Raw genomic sequence first — 17231 nt, 5'->3', positions numbered from 1 at the left:
CGAAAAGTGAGTATTCACAGCCCCTCTTTCAAAGTATTTATTACGTTTTGGGGTGAAAAACACGATTGAATGTGTTATATGAGCTATTTTCATTATGAAAAGTGAGTTTCCACATCCCCTTTTTACTATTTTCGCGTTTTTGGGGGAAAAACATGTATAAAAATAGTGATGATTTGCATGCAATATTCAATGTGTATAAACTGTGGATGTAAATTGATTTTTTTATTGAATTGTGCTTTGAAATGAAATTGTGAATACGAGCACTAACACTTTGTACACTAGTAATAGTTGTGTTTGGGTTAATTAAAAAGTCCTAGTAGTTACACTACTTATTAACTCGTATGAGTCGATAGTTTAAGTGAATAGCGCTATTTGGATTGACAATCCTACCTTCTGCTGGTGAGTAGAGTTGCATTTAACTAAAACAAGAGTTCTACACATGTGGGGTTTAGTCCCACCGCTGAGGTAGTTCAGTATGAGTTCCTACACATGTGGGGTTTAGTCCCACCGCTGAGGTAGTTCKGTATGAGTTCCTACACATGTGGGGTTTAGTCCCACCGCTGAGGTAGTTCGATATGAGTTCTACACATGTGAGGTTTAGTCCCACCGCTGAGGTAGTTCTGTATTAAGGGCGTAGTTGTCGCAGGTTTAGTAGTGGCCCAACACGTAAAAATTACTTGGAGTACATTGTGCCTCGCATGAAAGTGTTGCGAGTAAGTAAAAGATTTACTCGAATTAAATATTGCTTAAAGATTTGTTGTGAAATGAAAACCTGTGAACTCACCAACTCTTGTAGTTGACACTTGTTTTGACGTGCTTTTCAGGGGTAATAAAGGCTCATGGTGACACTTAAAAAGAAGCTGTCACAGTCATCACCTTCAAACTTCTTTTGTGTTTAATTTACAAACTTGTCTTTGGAATTGTAAACTTTGGTTATGATGTATTTAAATTTTAAAATGTATGGTTGTGTTATTTATACTCTATTGCTATGAGACTCTACCTGCCATACCTCGCGTTTCCGCTTTAGCGGGGTGTGACATTACTTCTAAATTAAATTATAATAAAAAAATTGAATTAAAAAAATTACACAAAAACAAGAAATTTTAAATAGTTAATTTGATACTAATATTTATATATTTATTTTTGAAATTTTATAATATTTTCAAATTTATATTTAATTCAAAAATAAAAATTATCTTTTTTTCAAAACGACATAAAAACCATATTAAAACATCAAAATATAGGAATAAAATAAAACATTTAAATCAAAATATATCTCGTTGTATTGCACGAAAACACTGATAATAATTTTTAATATATATTAAATTAAAAGCTTTTATCGTCGAAGAAGGATTAGGATTTGTTATATAGAAAGGCTGCGGTGAAGTTGGACAAGTCTTTACGGTTGGAGAGAAATAATAGAGCGAGAGCGAGAGCGAGAGCGAGAGAAACAAAACCCTAATTCCACGCCCTCTCTCCATCCTCCTCCCTGCAAAACTTGTTCATTTCACTTCCCAATTTAACCTAATCTTTCATGAATTTCAATTTTCTCAACCATTATAATGTCAGACAATGAGAAAAACGCCCTCGTTAACTCACCCTCCAGCTCCAGGTCGGTCACGGAGACGGTGAACGGCTCGCATCATTTCGTTATACAGGGTTATTCGTTAGCCAAGGGTATGGGGATCGGAAAACATATAGCCAGTGATAATTTCACCGTCGGAGGTTACCAATGGGCTATATATTTCTACCCTGACGGCAAAAACCCTGAAGACAATTCAACTTACGTTTCCGTCTTCATTGCACTTGCCAGTGAGGGCACCGATGTCAGGGCATTGTTTGAGTTGACTCTCGTAGATCAGAGTGGGAAAGGGAAGCACAAGATTCATAGCCATTTTGATCGCTCTTTGGAGAGTGGTCCATATACATTGAAATACCGGGGGAGCATGTGGTAGGTTTCAATATTCAATCACCATTCTTCTTTAACTTCTTCATTTGTTACTTTCGTGCTGCCTGTTGTCATATTTATTTGTTGGTTTTACTTTTATTTATGGTGAATCAATTAAACCTGGTTCCTCTGATGACATGACATGAATTTATGGATAATCCAAGAATTCTTCTAGTAGGATCAAATTTATGTTACTTCTGTTGTGGGAATTTGTATCATCATGAGAAAAACGAGTAAGAAATCTAGCGGAAGATTCTCTCTTTAGATTCAGGTGTATCCTTGGCTATTTTGTTTCTTGCCTGACCAGCGAACTTAATAACGGGCATATTCTGGCTACTTTTTATGTAGCTGTATTTGGCATTGGTTGATCAATTGTTAATCTGTAGGGTTATCTGGTTGTATACATCGATTTCTCAATCCATGCTATGAAAAGTTGGAATGTTGAGACACTATGATAAAACAGTAAATCTCTTAATTGTTTATCAAATTCATATCTTTGGACTCCAAGTCAGTAAAGAAGTCGGCGGACTTGTGAAATGCATTTTGCTTAACAGGACCATGGATTTTTAGCCCGATTTTTTCTTGAAACAATCCACCGTGGTGATAAAAGTACGATGTCTTGCAGTTCGGTTATATTAGGCTTACTACTGCTTTTTTATTGTAATACAAAAAGTATACATTATACCTCTATATTCAATGGAACCAAAAGTTTGGATCTAATTTACAATATTTAATTACATTAAAAGCATTTTATAATTGACGAGCTAAACATACATCCATATCCATGCTCACACAATAGTAGTTATGTGGATTGGGCAGCAACCTAAATGTTACTTGGTTAGGGCTTGTATCATTGGGCCCAATGCCTCTAAACCACTATCTGAAGCTTGTGTTTCATGGGACGTAGAATTGAAATTTTAGAATTTAAGTAGTCATGGTGTTTGCTATGTTAGTGACAACTTAATAATGCTATTGTGTCCAGAGAGAAGATGTGTGGAGCTTAGGCATGTTTTTCACACATCTTTATTTCTAACGAAGGGAACTACATTCATCATGAGCTGAATGCCCAACCGGCAACTGCATCTATTTTTCATTTTTTCATACTATTTCCTGGAAGGATTAGGTTCTATTGGTTAATAAAGAAAAGACAACTGCATTCTCAAGAAAGGATTCTTGTCACTCTTCATGCGGGTTTTGATGGAGAGAGGGAGATTACTAAACCAAACGAAACCAAACCAAACCAAATGAGTCTGGTATATCCCACCCAGAGGTGGGGTCTGGGTGGTGGGATGTACATAGATCTGTCTTCTATCCCAAAGAGTAGTGTGTCTTTATAAGACCCCTTACTTGTAGAAAATTACGTGAGGGAGAAGGCTTTAGTTTTTTTTGAGGGAATTTATAAAAAATTTTGGAAAGAAGAACTGAGGCTGGTAGAAGTCAAGCAACACCATAAAAACAAAAGTAGGCACAAAACATATTGGAAGGAAAACTAGCTCTACATAGGACTCTGGTAACTTATCAGATGCTCACTGAGCCCACCCCTACAGTCTACCTCTCAACGCCCTTCCTCACGTCTTCGCTAGCTACAGCTCACCACCTCTTGGCTGATACCCTATTCTCGCATTTCCAAGCACTTCTATCATGTCCTCGAATTGTCTAAGGCTACCATGCCCATTCTTAGCTGCTCATCCACATTCTTCTTGGCTTGCTCTTCCTCCACACCACATTATTCTTTCTATTCCCCTCACTGGAGTTGCTATTTGTCTCTTGCGAATGTGTACAAACCACCACAATCTTCTCTCTCTCTCTCTGTCTCTCAAGTTACCCGTGATAGGTGCCACCCTTGACTCCACTTGGAAGACCTCATTCAATATCTTGTGCAACATGGCCCAATTACAAATCCATCTACGCATCCTCATTTCTGCAACTTCCAACTTTCTGTCATGGGCCTTCCTAGTTGCCCAACACCTCAACACATACAACACTGCTGATGTGAATGCTACCTTGTAGAATTTGACCTTCAGTTTTTAGCGAGACTTCCGTATCGCATAGCACCCCCGTAGTAGCCCTCCTCTTTAGCCACTTCTGTGTGATGCTTTATGTAGTCCTCGATCTTTCTCTTCTTCTGAATCATAGAACCTAGATACTTGAAATGGTCTCTTTAGGTAGATTTCTATCAAGAAATAAAGTGGGAATGAAAGAGATAGTTTGCTGAAATATCTGCCGCAAAGTTATTATCTATGCTGTTAATTGCACCGCTATAGCGGTGCAATAGTGACGCTATCGCGGTTGGCGGTCATGGGACAAATAACGGCCTGAAATAGTGGTCCCACGATTAGCGGCGTTATTGACCGCTAAATGACCGCATTTTAAACGCAAAAAAGCAGCCGCATAATCGCTATTCGTAGATAAGCAGTTTTGGTGTTAAAAAACTAATTTTGTGGGCTTTTACTATTTTTGTGGGCTTTTATTTAGGAGTTGTATGCTGTTTTTCTTAATCCAATAATATCAACTCTTCATTGTGCTTATTTTTGGACTATGACACCATTATTTTGTTTTTTGAACTTAGACACCATTATCCTTGTGTTTTTTGGATTTGGACACCATTACCTTGACCTCTTGATTTGAATAAAAGTATTCACATTGTTCTGTTATTTTTAGTTGGACTTGGACATCATTATTCTTATCTATTTTTTATTGAATACAGTAGGATATTCCAAACTGAATTAAACATAGTTTTTCTTTTATACGAGATAGGTTTTTTACGAGCTACCATCAATTACGACAGATTCTTCATTCAAATTTGGTACTATTATATGTGTTTGTATTAATGATATGAAAATTGTGTAAAATGTTACTAATTAAATTATTTAAATATTTACTTAATTTGTCATATATAACTATTCTATGATATATAAAATCATCAAACAATTTCTAGGGCAACCTGTATAGTCCTATCCTATCCAACCCTTGTCGTACCAAACACTAGACAGGCAACTTGTTAGTCCAATCTTCTCCTGTCTAGTCCTGTCCAGTTCTATTGTATCTAGTGCAATGATGTCTGGGGATCAAACGCTACCTAAAGGAATTGATTGAATTTGAAGATATCACAACCGAAGTTGAATGAAGTTCCATTGTATGCCCCAATTAAGACATTGGTAATATGTTTACCTATGTAGTGGAGGGTCTGTAGGGCTCCACTTGGTAATGGTGCAACCTCTACATTTGAGGAGCAATGTGAATAACATGGATGGAGATGGTAAGAGTTGATGCTGAAAAGCAACTCTCTTCCCAGCAAGTCAATCTTTTTACAAAGTTTGTGAGTGCTCACACTATGTCTCTCATTCTACATGCTTTCACATCCTGTATTTTTATATAGTTTCAACACCCACACCATTGTAAATTGCAGGGAGAATAAAACAAGGGGAGTCTTCCATAAACAATGTCATTGCTTAGACCATTCTGCCTGCTTCCCGGTCCAAACCCTACCCGTGAGAGCTTTAGCTAGCCTAGTTCTATAAGAGCATCTCCAACAGATTCTCCAAAATGGAGAAAATGGAGATTTTGGGCAAATTTTGCTCCACCAGATTCTCTAAAGTTTCTCCAAAATGAAGAAAGCATGAGAGAGTGATAAATTCTCCAAATATGGAGAATTCTCCAATTATGATTACCATGAGAGAGAAACAATTTATTATTATATTACCACAAATACGAAAGTTTGATGTTAAATGTTTATGAGAGAGAAATAATATTCTATTATATGTATAATTGTTTTTGATAATATAATTAATGTTATAATCTCCAAATTAGAGAATCCATTGAAGATGAATGCATCTTTTTTTGCAGATTTTGAGTTTTGATTATCTATTTTGGAGAATTTGTTGGAGATGCTCTAATTTGCCCCTTTCTTTGGATCTCATACATATTATGATCTTTGCAAAGCTTCACCTGTTATATCTTCTTCATTCTTTGTCTTTTTATTGCTGAGAAATATTTGTATATGGCAAAGTTATTCAAGCTCCAGTTGTCATAGAGTTTGCTGTTCTGCATTGCCTTATGTTCCTTGATTGTTATGATAGCTCTTGTTTTTTTTTACTAAACCCTTTATCTGGGCCTTCTTGGTCAGGGGATACAAGCGTTTTTACAGGCGAGCACTGCTTGAAACTTCAGATTATCTCAAGGATGACTGCTTGAGAATTAATTGTACTGTTGGAGTGGTGGTTTCTGCAGTAGACTGCTCTAGGTTACATTCAATTCAAGTTCCAGAGTCTGACATTGGATCACATTTTGGGATGTTGCTGGATAACATGGAAGGTTCAGATGTTATCTTTAATGTGGCTGGAGAAAAGTTTCATGCACACAAATTGGTATTGGCTGCTCGATCCCCTGTATTTCGGTCCATATTCTTCCGGCAAGAGGGAGATGAGCATGACATCGATGTTACTGATATGGAACCAAAAGTTTTCAAGGTAAGTTCACTATAGTTGTCATTACCATCTGCTGTCATAGTTGAAAGTAGTATCAGTCTTCTTGTGTGGGACAGACCAATATTTTTGAATTTGTTTTGTGAATTCTACATGGAACTTCGAATGCCAAATTATACATGAAAATTTGATCCTTTTTACTTCATACATTTACTCTTGCGTTGCTATATAATTGTTAATTTGCAAGTAATCCCATCCAATTGAGGTCATATCATGTGTTTGGATCTATATTAGGTTTACCTGCTGAATCATAGACTTGCTCTTTTCTTCTAGGCATGCAATCTGTTCGTTCTATGTTTTACAAGATCGTGTTCTTAAAAAACATGTACATTTTACGGTTTTGTGGAATCATTCCTCCTAGTCTGAATATTTGATACATGAGAATGCCAAGTTATGCCATCTTTCTTGATTAAAGACTAAATTTTGTCATCCTTCCACTCTCATTTTTATTTATTAAGTGTTGATATGGAACAGGCTATGCTACACTTCATATACAGAGATGCACTCATGGATGATGAGTTGGTGGCATCCAGTTCTTTCTCTGAATCCTCTGTATCTGATTCCTTAATAGCCAAGCTGTTAGCTGCTGCTGATAAGTATGATTTGGGCAGACTTAGACGGATGTGCGAGTCTCACCTCTGTAAAGATATATCCGTAAATTCTGTTGGTAGAGCTCTAGCACTAGCAGATCGTTATCATGCCACAGAATTAAAAGCTGTTTGCCTAAGATTTGCTGCTGAGAACCTTGCAGGTATTTATTGTGATTAAGCTTTGGTTATATTATTGCTCCTTAATCAAGTCTTGTCGTGAAGAATGCTTTCTATACAAGTTTTTCTATGCAGTTCTGCTTCCCTTTGTCTTGTCCGATCTTATGTTGCAGGATCACCAAGTGCTAGGTTATTGTATTGTGTTTTACATTTTTATATTGGTGTTACTACAATTCATTATTTCTCTCTCTATCTCCTGCGTTTCCCTCAAATATACAATGATATGAATTAAGTACTTAAGCTATTCTTTCTTCACTAATTGTCAATTGGGAGTAATGAACCATGCGTATGCAACTCTATACATGCATTGGTCTTCTCTGTAGAAATTTGTTGCTACCTCCATCCTAGAAAAATGCAATGTTTGACTTGACATGTAGGTGGCGTTTGCTTTTGAAGAGGTGCTGAAGTCTGAAGTCTTATTTCAATTCTGATTAATAAGAGGTGGTGTTGAAGTCTGAAATCTAAATCCACAAGTCTCTTTGTTTTTGTAAACTAACAAACGTCTGAAGTCTAAAATCCGAAATAAAATAGAACATGAAAAACACAAATCAAAATACAATCCTCATTCTATAATCACCAAAATCAGAATCAGAACTTCAAAAAACCACCAGGATACCTTGATTTTAAGCAAGAAGGCAGACATCACCAGGAAACCTTGATATTAAGCTAAACTTAAACTTGAATATGAACTTGAATATAAACTTGAAGCAAAACTTGAATACTATCACTTTATAGTACCATCATGACCAGAATAGGAAAAATACAAAATGTCTAGCTCACGCTCCTTCAAATAAGCAATCTACTTGAGTATTGGGAGAGACAATGGTGAAATTTGTAAGATTCAATTTTTTCTGCCGCTACCAATCAAGAAATACAATGAATAGCATAACAAGGAAGAAAATGGAGATCTTAATTGCGGAGACCAAAAAAAAGACCAATGAATAAAGTCGATTGAGAGAGATGTCGATTGATTGTAGGTTAAGAGGATGCTGTTGAGGGTGAAGCGAGAGCCATAGATGAAACAGGTAGGTTGTTGAGAGGGTCTGAGAAACCATTCGGTCCCAAAGATGAATTAGATCGGTTGATTGAGGTAGAAATCGAGAGCCATAGGTGAAGCAGGTCGATTGAAAGGGTGAATAGGGCCAGAGATGAAGTAGATGCGATTGGAAGGGTGAAATAGAGCCAGAGATGAAGCAGATGCGATTGAAAGGGTGAAATCGAGAGCCATAGATGAAGTAGGTTGATTGAAAGGGTGAAATTGAGAGGCAGAGTTGGAGCAGATTGATTGAGAGGGTGAAGCATATCAATCGAGGAGGTGAAGTCAGGAGCAGATCGGTTGAGGATGTTGCGATGGAGGTGTGATAAGCAAATAAGAGGGAATTAAGATGCTATGTTGCCTCTTTTTTATTTAGACCCCATTAAGAGATGAGAGGCTCTGAAAATATAGAAAAGACAAATAGTCTGAATTATAAAACGTTTGACCGAATCAGACATAAGTGGTAGTTAAGAGCTGAAAATGAAAAAACAGACAAGGCCGTAGTTTAATAGAAGTCTTTGACTTATAATCAAATATCTACAATGCCCTTGGTAAGATTTTTTTGAAAGCTTGTGGATCAGAATTAATGAGTAATGACCATTAATAGGCAAATAAGTAAATTTGGATTGTGATCTTCCCAAAAAAGGAAATATTGCATCCTACTGGAACAACCCAAAATTGCGTGTTGCCTTTTTTAATGAACAAAGTAATATGGGTGCTTTCTCATACATCCCTGGACTTAACTTCTGATCTTGGCAACTTGAAAGCATTCATCAACTTTTCTAGATCAATCCTTCAACTCTTCAAAATACTATCTCTTGTTTTGAAACTGTGGTAACAAGGACACTGCCTCATCATGGTTTGTGATTGGAATCTTAAGATATTTTTACGCGAACTTGTGAATATAAGTAGCATTCTTTTGTACTCTCTTGTCTAAGACCAATGCTTTTTTACTGCAACTGTAAATCTCTTCACTATTGCCCCATATTTATCATGGCAACGGTGCATCCAATGGTTTATGTTGGAGATGTTCAAAACATCTAAAAACGGGACCGGCAACCATATCTATAATCTGAAAGTACACCTCTTAGCAAATGTTATGGCATTTCATCCCATTTCATGTTGTATCATCTACAAGTATCTTAGCAAGATTGTTATAGATGGAATTGAGCATGCCTTTCATTTTTAGTTGGCTGAAAACCTATCGGATTTTGTTCCAGGAAGACGGTACTAGTCACAACACTTTGTTAAGACAAGAGATCATGAAGGGTTACCATTCAAATAGGGGCCAAACTAGATTTGCTTTGAATTTTGACATTCAAAAGGCCTGACATGGTGGACCGGGAGTTCATGAATTTGCTTTAGTGGGTTTTGGCTTCCATGCTTGTATGATGGGATTATGACCTCCATGTCCTATATATCTTTCTCTATTTGGTTTTACATGGATTCTACAATGGGGAAGGGGACTCTGTCAAGGAGAACAAATGTCCTATATATTATGACCTATTGCTGAAGAAAGCCATTCAAGTTGATGGGTCATTCAAGTACCACCACAAATGTGAGAAATTGAAAATTATTCCCTTTCAATTTTTTGATGACCTAATCATTTTCTGCTATGGGAACCCTCACTCGGCTCACATCATTAGACAAGTATTGGACAGGGTTGGGCAATCAGTTGGTTCCCTTCTCCATTGGTCAATTTTTTGGTCAAATATCTTGGCAGTTCTATTGGTATCAACTAGGCTCGGTAATGAGGTGCAGAATACTGGTGGACAAAATGGAGAAGCAGGTTACAAATATCTATTCTTTACAGGTAGGATGTGGTTAACTAAATTGGTCATTGCTTCCTTGCAAGTTTACGGGGCCTCTATATTTATTCTTCCTTCCTTTGAAAATTAATAAAGGAAAAGTAATCGACTTATTCTGTGCAAGTGACCTCCAGGAGATCTTTTTCTTTTTCTTTTGGGGGGAGGGTGGATTGAGACATTGGGTATATGGAACTTGGCATGTATGTCTTTACACATCTAGGATCTTCTTACCGTACTTGCAAAGATACCTTGTGGGTCAAATGGATTTACATAGTTACATGAGGAAGGAATTTTTTTGGGACATTTAAGTTTCTTGGATAACTTCGAAGAAATTAATCTGGTTAAGAGATCTAATCAGAGGGCATGATCTAACCTTGGCATGGTTAGATAATTGGCACCTCATGGCCCCTTATGCTAGTTCTTCTCCAAGTCAAGATCCTTGGCTGTGGCTTGAACATCAATTGCATGGTGCTAGGATTACTGGCAAATGGGCAGTGGCATGGAGGGAAACCCATATCGAGATTCTAGTTCAAATGACCGACCTTCCTAGTTTGTTGAAAATGGACAAGACGATGTAAAGTGGGATAGAAATGACAATTAGGTAGAATTGTCAAATGCCCAAATATGGAAAGAATATTAGGGTAGAGAAAGAGGAAGTAGATTGGGACCATCTAGTTCTGTTTAAGCTAAAAGGATACTGTGGCACTCATTCATGATATGGCTTAGTTATTAAGGAGAAGCTACAGTCAGTGGTGTAACGATGATCCTTGCATGATTCTATCAGCTATATGACTTATTCTCTGTTGCCCAACTGAGTCAGGGAGGTTTGCTTTTATAGATATGAAGAGGTTACATGTTGAGTTTTGTAAGGCGAGACTACTTAATCCAAACTTATCTATTAACAACCTGTAAATTATAACCTCTTATACCAAAAGCATGAGTTGTAGAGAAATCTAGAATCGTGGAATATAGCATGTGGAAGTGTTCAATAGTTCTGTGATGACACCTTGATCTATCAATCGATACTAATTTGAAGCAACATTGCCTGTAGCAGATATATTCTTTGATCCCGAATCTGCTCAATCTTTTTGATGACATGCAGTCAACCAACTCGTTATAACAAATGGAGGCTTTTGTTTGCAATGTGTTGGGCCATGAATGGGAAAGTGCACAACTGGAAAATTTATAATTTCACTAGAAAGTTGAACCAAGTTTAAATGCATTTGCAAAGTTGATTTAGCTTAAATTATTGCAAGAAAATCTGATCGTGAATGGATTTTAATGAATAAGACGGAGTTCGAACACAGATGTAGCATCAAGCCACTTACTTAATGTCTAGCTTTCCAACTGGTAGACGGTTCCTTCTCGTGTACAATTTGAGTCAACCAAATGTCCATTTCACACTCTCATTTGTTTTGTGGAAGATTTGTAAAAATATGATATCTCAGTTATACATGAGATGTATCTCTTGGATAGTAGCCTTACTTGGATATGTGATGGGAATATTGTCCCAGATGTAATGTCAACAATACGACATGTTGATGGCTTTATAAGTTGAATTATGCAGAAAGAAAATATTGGGGAGTATGCTACTCAGAATAAGTTTCATGGTTCCAGATTTTAGATATATATTGCTTATGTAACATGTTATATGAGATGTTAGGTTACTGTAGAAAATGCAATACTTGAATTAAATTGACAATTCCTGATCCATGATTCTAGTAGTAGCAGAATAATTACGATCTTGTTGCATGTATTTTCTTATTAGAATTATTACTCCCCAAATAAGAATGAAGCTCGTATTAGTCTTCTGTCAAACTTACAAAAAATGGTCATGATGTATGCAGCGGTTATGCGATCAGATGGATTTGAGTATTTGAAAGAGAAGTGTCCTAGATTGCAGTCTGAACTTCTGAAGACAGTTGCAGGGTGTGAGGATGACTGTAGCAGCAGTGGTGGTAAGTCTCGGAGTGTCTGTGCTCAACTTTCCGACGGGGGAGATACAAATGGCCGAAGGGTCAGGCAAAGGACTTGGAATGTACAAGAAGAAGAAGAAGAAGAAGAATCTTGACTCTGATTGTATCAAGAAACAAAACGTATTGCACGCTCATTTTATATAAAAAAAAAACAAAAAGAAGTTAAATCCACAAAAAGACTGATTGTTGTAGATTTGTATCTCGTCAATTTTCACCAACGTTATATATATCTCTGTATTGGTTTGGTGGTTGTAAACTGTAGAATTTATATTGGCTGCATGGTTTAGGGGGATTTTGTTTGCAAGTATTTGTTGATTTTGGGTCTCAATGTTGATATCTGGGTTAGGCCTTATCATGATTCCCGAAAGCAGGATCGGATTCAACGCAAATGTATGCTTGCTTTACGGAAATGGGCCAAGTTATTGAATCTTTTGCTGTGGACATGATTAATTATAATCAGGTATAAGGATCATATATTACTTTCAAATGCATATGATGCCAAAACAATCCTTGTATTTACAGATAAACATGTGTATCTACTAAAATGATCACTAGATTCAAGAAATCTGGATGCATATCAAATTACTAATAATTCCAAACGTTTTGATGGTCATGTTCCCAACAATTTACGACTTCAAACTCAACGACGGTAGAGCGTCATAGTTGCCTTGGGGTTTATTGTGGATTAATGCAAAAAGCAATACTCATTCAACAAAGTCTATTTATAAACAAAAAGATGCATTTCACAGACTGAAAAAAGGGTCTCCAAATTTAGCAGATAAACACAAGTTCTGAAAATCGGCAGGGAACAGAACAACAGAATAAGGTCAGCCGCCTCCGATAAAGTACAACTATCTATGTACAGTGACCATTCTTAACGTTGTCACAGAAGAGATCTGCTATCCCTCTGTATCTCTATAAGGTGTTAGATAATATTCTCATAATTGTAATCTCTCACCTCACTTCTGTTGTGAAATGTCAGGATCTGCTGCTGGTTTCCTGCTATCGTTTTTGGGTCCAGTAGCTTTTGTTTTTGCACGGTTTAACTTAAAGTCGTTCAAGCTTCTGTATTCTTCTCTGAGTAGCCTTTCCAGTTCCGGGAGCTTTTTGTGCTCTTTTGACTGACTATAGTGATGAAATGCCCTATCAAGAAACAAGTTACTTTCAGCACAAAATTTACAAGGACAAACCTGATATGGGATTTCATTTTTCCTTTATTTTTTTCTTTTGCTTTGTTTTAGACTGACCGAGACTCACCAACATTTGGGGATAATGAAAAAGAACGGTATGCTAAACTTTTTCAACATTGACATTATTTAAGAAATTTTATGCTAAAACTTTTTCTTCAAGTTGAATGTACAAAGGTATGTATGTTGGCTGGGGAGATGGGCGCACAATGGCTGGCGAACCTCTTTAACGCCATCCTCAAGACTGCAAAGCATGGAGCTGTTAACTAAGTGCCCACCGACTCTTATTGGGTAAGTGGGCTTACCTGGTAAAAGATATTGTCGTTTACCAACACCTCTCACCCACAAATGTTATTGATCGAGATGCTGACCGAGTAAGGATCGAGAGACCGAGTAAGGATCGAGATGCTGACTTCTGTTACCCTCAAGTCCTAGCTTGTGATCTGTTATTGGTAAGCAGTTACTACAAACACTTGGTAACAACCATTTTCAGTCAGCGCTTACCAAGACTGAACCTTTTATCCAGACAGCATTCTTACTTGGTTAGCACTTATTCAATCTGTGTTGGTAAACGGCCCCAGTGTGGTGGTGCCGCCCTATAAGAACAAAGGCGATGTTCAAGATATAAAGATACTTAATATCACCATGAAACTATGGGATGGAATATTTTGGCCAGGGTGCATCATGAAACGGCAGTGACAAAGAACCAATTCGGCTTCAAGCCATGGAAGTCAATGATCGAGGCAATCTACCTACTCAGATGCCGGATGAAGATATATAAAGAGCGTAGCTGATATGCACTGATTATTCAGTGTTTTTACACTCATTTCTCAACCTAGAATTAGCATATTTTCCTGTTTACGTCTCAACTTTGAGTCTTTTATTTTCTTATTTTCCAATTATTGTTTCTTGGAGCTAAATGTTATGATTTACGTGTTTTAGGACACAATAGATGGCTAACTTGCACCTTTTGGCAGATTGCTCATGCTGACCATGCTACAGCATTAGGCAGATGGTGGAAAATAAGAGTTCAAGACTCGGAGACAAAAGAGAAATGCTCAAAGATAATATTTAGTAGCTTGCTAAGCATGATTTGATGATCCCTGGACCTGTTTACATCTGGAATTACTTGACCTTCAAGTGTTGCTTTATGCTTTTGTCTTTTTGTTCGACTTATGTGAACTTTAAACTTAGGGGACCAAGTATTGTAATATTGCACTTTACCCTCCTCTAGGCTTTGTATAAATAGAAGTGGTGGGCTTTATATTTTGCAAGATCCATAATGAGATCTAATCTGATTATGTTTGGTATTTTGAAGTCTTTTTATTAATGCTTTTATTTTAATATAAATTGTGGTATTTTCTTTCACCTTGTTCTTAGTGATACATTGCTGCAGTAGTGCTTTTCTACATTACACTATTTACTATCTTATGCTTACCGTCTGTAAATTCCGTCATTTATTTTTAGTTCCTTCAATTCAGTCATTTACTTTCATGCATTCTATGCAATTTAATGCTGTTATGAGTAGCTAAATTTTATAGCTTGGATGTGAGATAAAGGGTGAGATTTTAAAGCAAAGAAAAGTAACGATGTTCCACTATTTCATATCAAGTTTTACAAAACCAATAACACTTCTTGACAAGTTGATCACTTTGAAAAGTGTTAAAAGTGTCGTGGTCTTGGAGACAAGCCACTCGAATGCACGTCAATTTGAATGATATGGGAAGTAGACTGAAAAGAGTTGCTAACAAAGAGATTTGTTGTCTATGTTCTTCAAACTGATTACTCAACAGATTGATCACTTATCAAAGTGTTAAAAAGTATAGTGGACTCAAAGACGAACCACTTGGAACACATCAACTTGGAAGACATCAACTTGGAAGACATCAACTCGAGAGTGATTTTGAACAAAGAGATTTGCCAATCCATATATGTTGAGGACACCATTTAATACTACCTCTGGTTCTAATACTACATAGATATGTTGGTTGATGGCTAAATCATAGCGCAATGGTCATAATCCGAGAGGATATGCCTCAAAGTAGATGGTGAAACTAGTTATTCCTAACTTCATGCTATAGCATTTCTACAACATTGATCTCTTGGAATTTGTGTTTAAGTCTCACCACAAGTCTTACACCCTTGCTTTCTTTATTATCAGTTATTCTCTTTAAGTCATAACAACTCAAAAGAAATCTTCAAATTCATCATCTAAAATCATTTCTTCCATTAGATTTTTATTACACTTTACTCCAATCCATGTGGACGATATTCGGTATTCTATACCACTTTATTACTTGAAAGACGATATTGAGTCATATTGTATATTTGCTTTCGGTTCCGATTATCACATGTCTAAGGGTGTGTAAAAAGCACCATCAATAGCAAAGATCTACATTGGTGTTTATACACCTGGAGAAGGCTTATGATATTGTACCTACAACGTGATTTGGCAGAGCCTGAAGGTTAGATGGGTACCATGACTGTATGTTAGGGCAACACAAGATATGCATGTGCAAACAAGGAATGGTCAAAACACGTGAAACAAAGTATTTCTCAATGGAAAATAGGGGTGCCCCAAGGGAGATGTGATGCCAAGCTTACCGTGGAGGCGCATTAGAAGCCAGATGCCGACTCCGATGAAGAGGGCGGAGGATCAATTGAGGGGGTGAAGAGGAAGGGCAGGCATACAAGGATGTGGGATGAGCAACTGTGCATGGACATGGCAGCCTTATACCTTTCCAAGGACAAGATCTCTGATAGGAATAGTCGGAAGCAACATACTAGGGTAGTAGCTGCTGCACATCAAGGAGGGGGAGGGTGGGCTGGGAGAAGGTAAGAGAGATGGTAGTTAGGTTAGCGAAGTCCTAGGATAAATAGAGGGGGCATCTTTACTCGGTAGATTAGGAGTGGCCCACATGCGTGCTATGGAGATGGGTTCCTTTTTACATGTTCGAAAAACTTCTTACTTTTTACGTCTGGCTTTACCACCAAATCTTTTCTTAATCTATTTTTTTCTCATTTTCTGAAGTTACTTTGACAAATATTGCTACCGACTCAAGCTAAAAACATAGAAAAAAAAAATCCCAAATCCTTTCTAACTTTTTACAAACTGCCTACTTCTCTTCAATCATAACATTTTCCTTAAGGGATGTATTAGGTGAACTGGTGGATGTAGTGATCTTCAATACTATGTACAAATTTAGGACGAATATTCCACTTGCCTACTAAATAATAAGAGATGCCTATGTATAAGCTTTCAGATGAGTCTCCAATGGATGTATATAAGGAAAGATACCAAGCCAAAGTATGACTCCGAAGTGCCCCAAAAAATAATACTATATATTAGCACACCAGCAGCACTTAGTCAAAGAGATGACTTGATACGTAATTTAATATTCAGAAAGAAAGAGTTATTTCAAACAGGTAGTTACCAGTATTTTTCAAGACCATAAATATTTCCCTTATGGTAGAAATCAAGAGTTAGCTGTTCAAAATCCTCATATACATCTTCTCTGAATTCTTTCTCTAAACCATAACTGCACAAAGAAAAAGGATGCAGACATGTGTTGTTGAGTGCATACTATGTACTTTCTTTTCATCAAAAGAAATTCATACATAAAGGACAAATAGTACAATAGCAGGTAGGAGTCAACAGTTGCTTGAATACTTCTATTCACTTGCAAATAATGATGAATATTTGGTACCTATAAAATCCGAACAGGCATTCCATTCCATAATTGTAACCAACTGCTGCATCTTCCAATGCAATTTTCCGGAATTCATTATACATTGAAGGAACAAACATGTCCCTTAGAAAATATGACCAGAATCTGTACAGCGTATTCATTTCCTGCATGTGGAGACGCAAGGGAGCCCGTTAGAACCTTTAGCAAGTACTTACAGTGGTTAACTTTTAGATGAATACATAAAAATGGGAAAGGAACAAGTGGGTATGCTAAGTTTTTAGTAGATATAGAACTAATCATGATCTACGTGCCATTGATTAGAACAATACCCACTGC

At 37.0% G+C, this 17231-nt stretch overlaps 2 protein-coding genes across 3 annotated transcripts in view; one reads left to right on the top strand and one right to left on the bottom strand.

Annotated features, from left to right (window-relative positions):
- The first annotated feature begins 1414 nt into the window (after positions 1–1414).
- On the top strand, positions 1415–12334 carry LOC112518866 (BTB/POZ and MATH domain-containing protein 4-like). The gene is made up of 4 exons (XM_025127066.1): positions 1415–1951; positions 6075–6417; positions 6907–7183; positions 11891–12334. The coding sequence occupies exons 1-4, from the start codon at positions 1563–1565 to the stop codon at positions 12112–12114; spliced, it is 1233 nt and encodes a 410-aa protein (XP_024982834.1). The 5' UTR covers positions 1415–1562; the 3' UTR covers positions 12115–12334.
- A 370-nt stretch (positions 12335–12704) lies between these two features.
- Positions 12705–17231, bottom strand: part of LOC112508093 (la-related protein 1A) — a 38753-nt gene continuing 34226 nt past the window's right edge. For both annotated transcript variants that reach the window (XM_025112875.1, XM_025112883.1), the window contains exons 12-14: positions 16914–17059; positions 16641–16745; positions 12705–13162 (exon numbers count right to left, since the gene is read on the bottom strand). In XM_025112875.1, the coding sequence (XP_024968643.1) occupies positions 12979–13162; positions 16641–16745; positions 16914–17059 (435 nt within the window). In that variant the 3' untranslated portion in view covers positions 12705–12978. The remainder of the gene's footprint in view (positions 13163–16640; positions 16746–16913; positions 17060–17231) is intronic.

Source organism: Cynara cardunculus (genome assembly GCF_001531365.2).
Source record: "Cynara cardunculus var. scolymus isolate 2C chromosome LG 1, CcrdV1, whole genome shotgun sequence".
NCBI lineage: Eukaryota > Viridiplantae > Streptophyta > Magnoliopsida > Asterales > Asteraceae > Cynara > Cynara cardunculus.
Note: the sequence above shows the minus strand (reverse complement) of the source record. Positions and strands in the feature narration are given on the sequence as shown.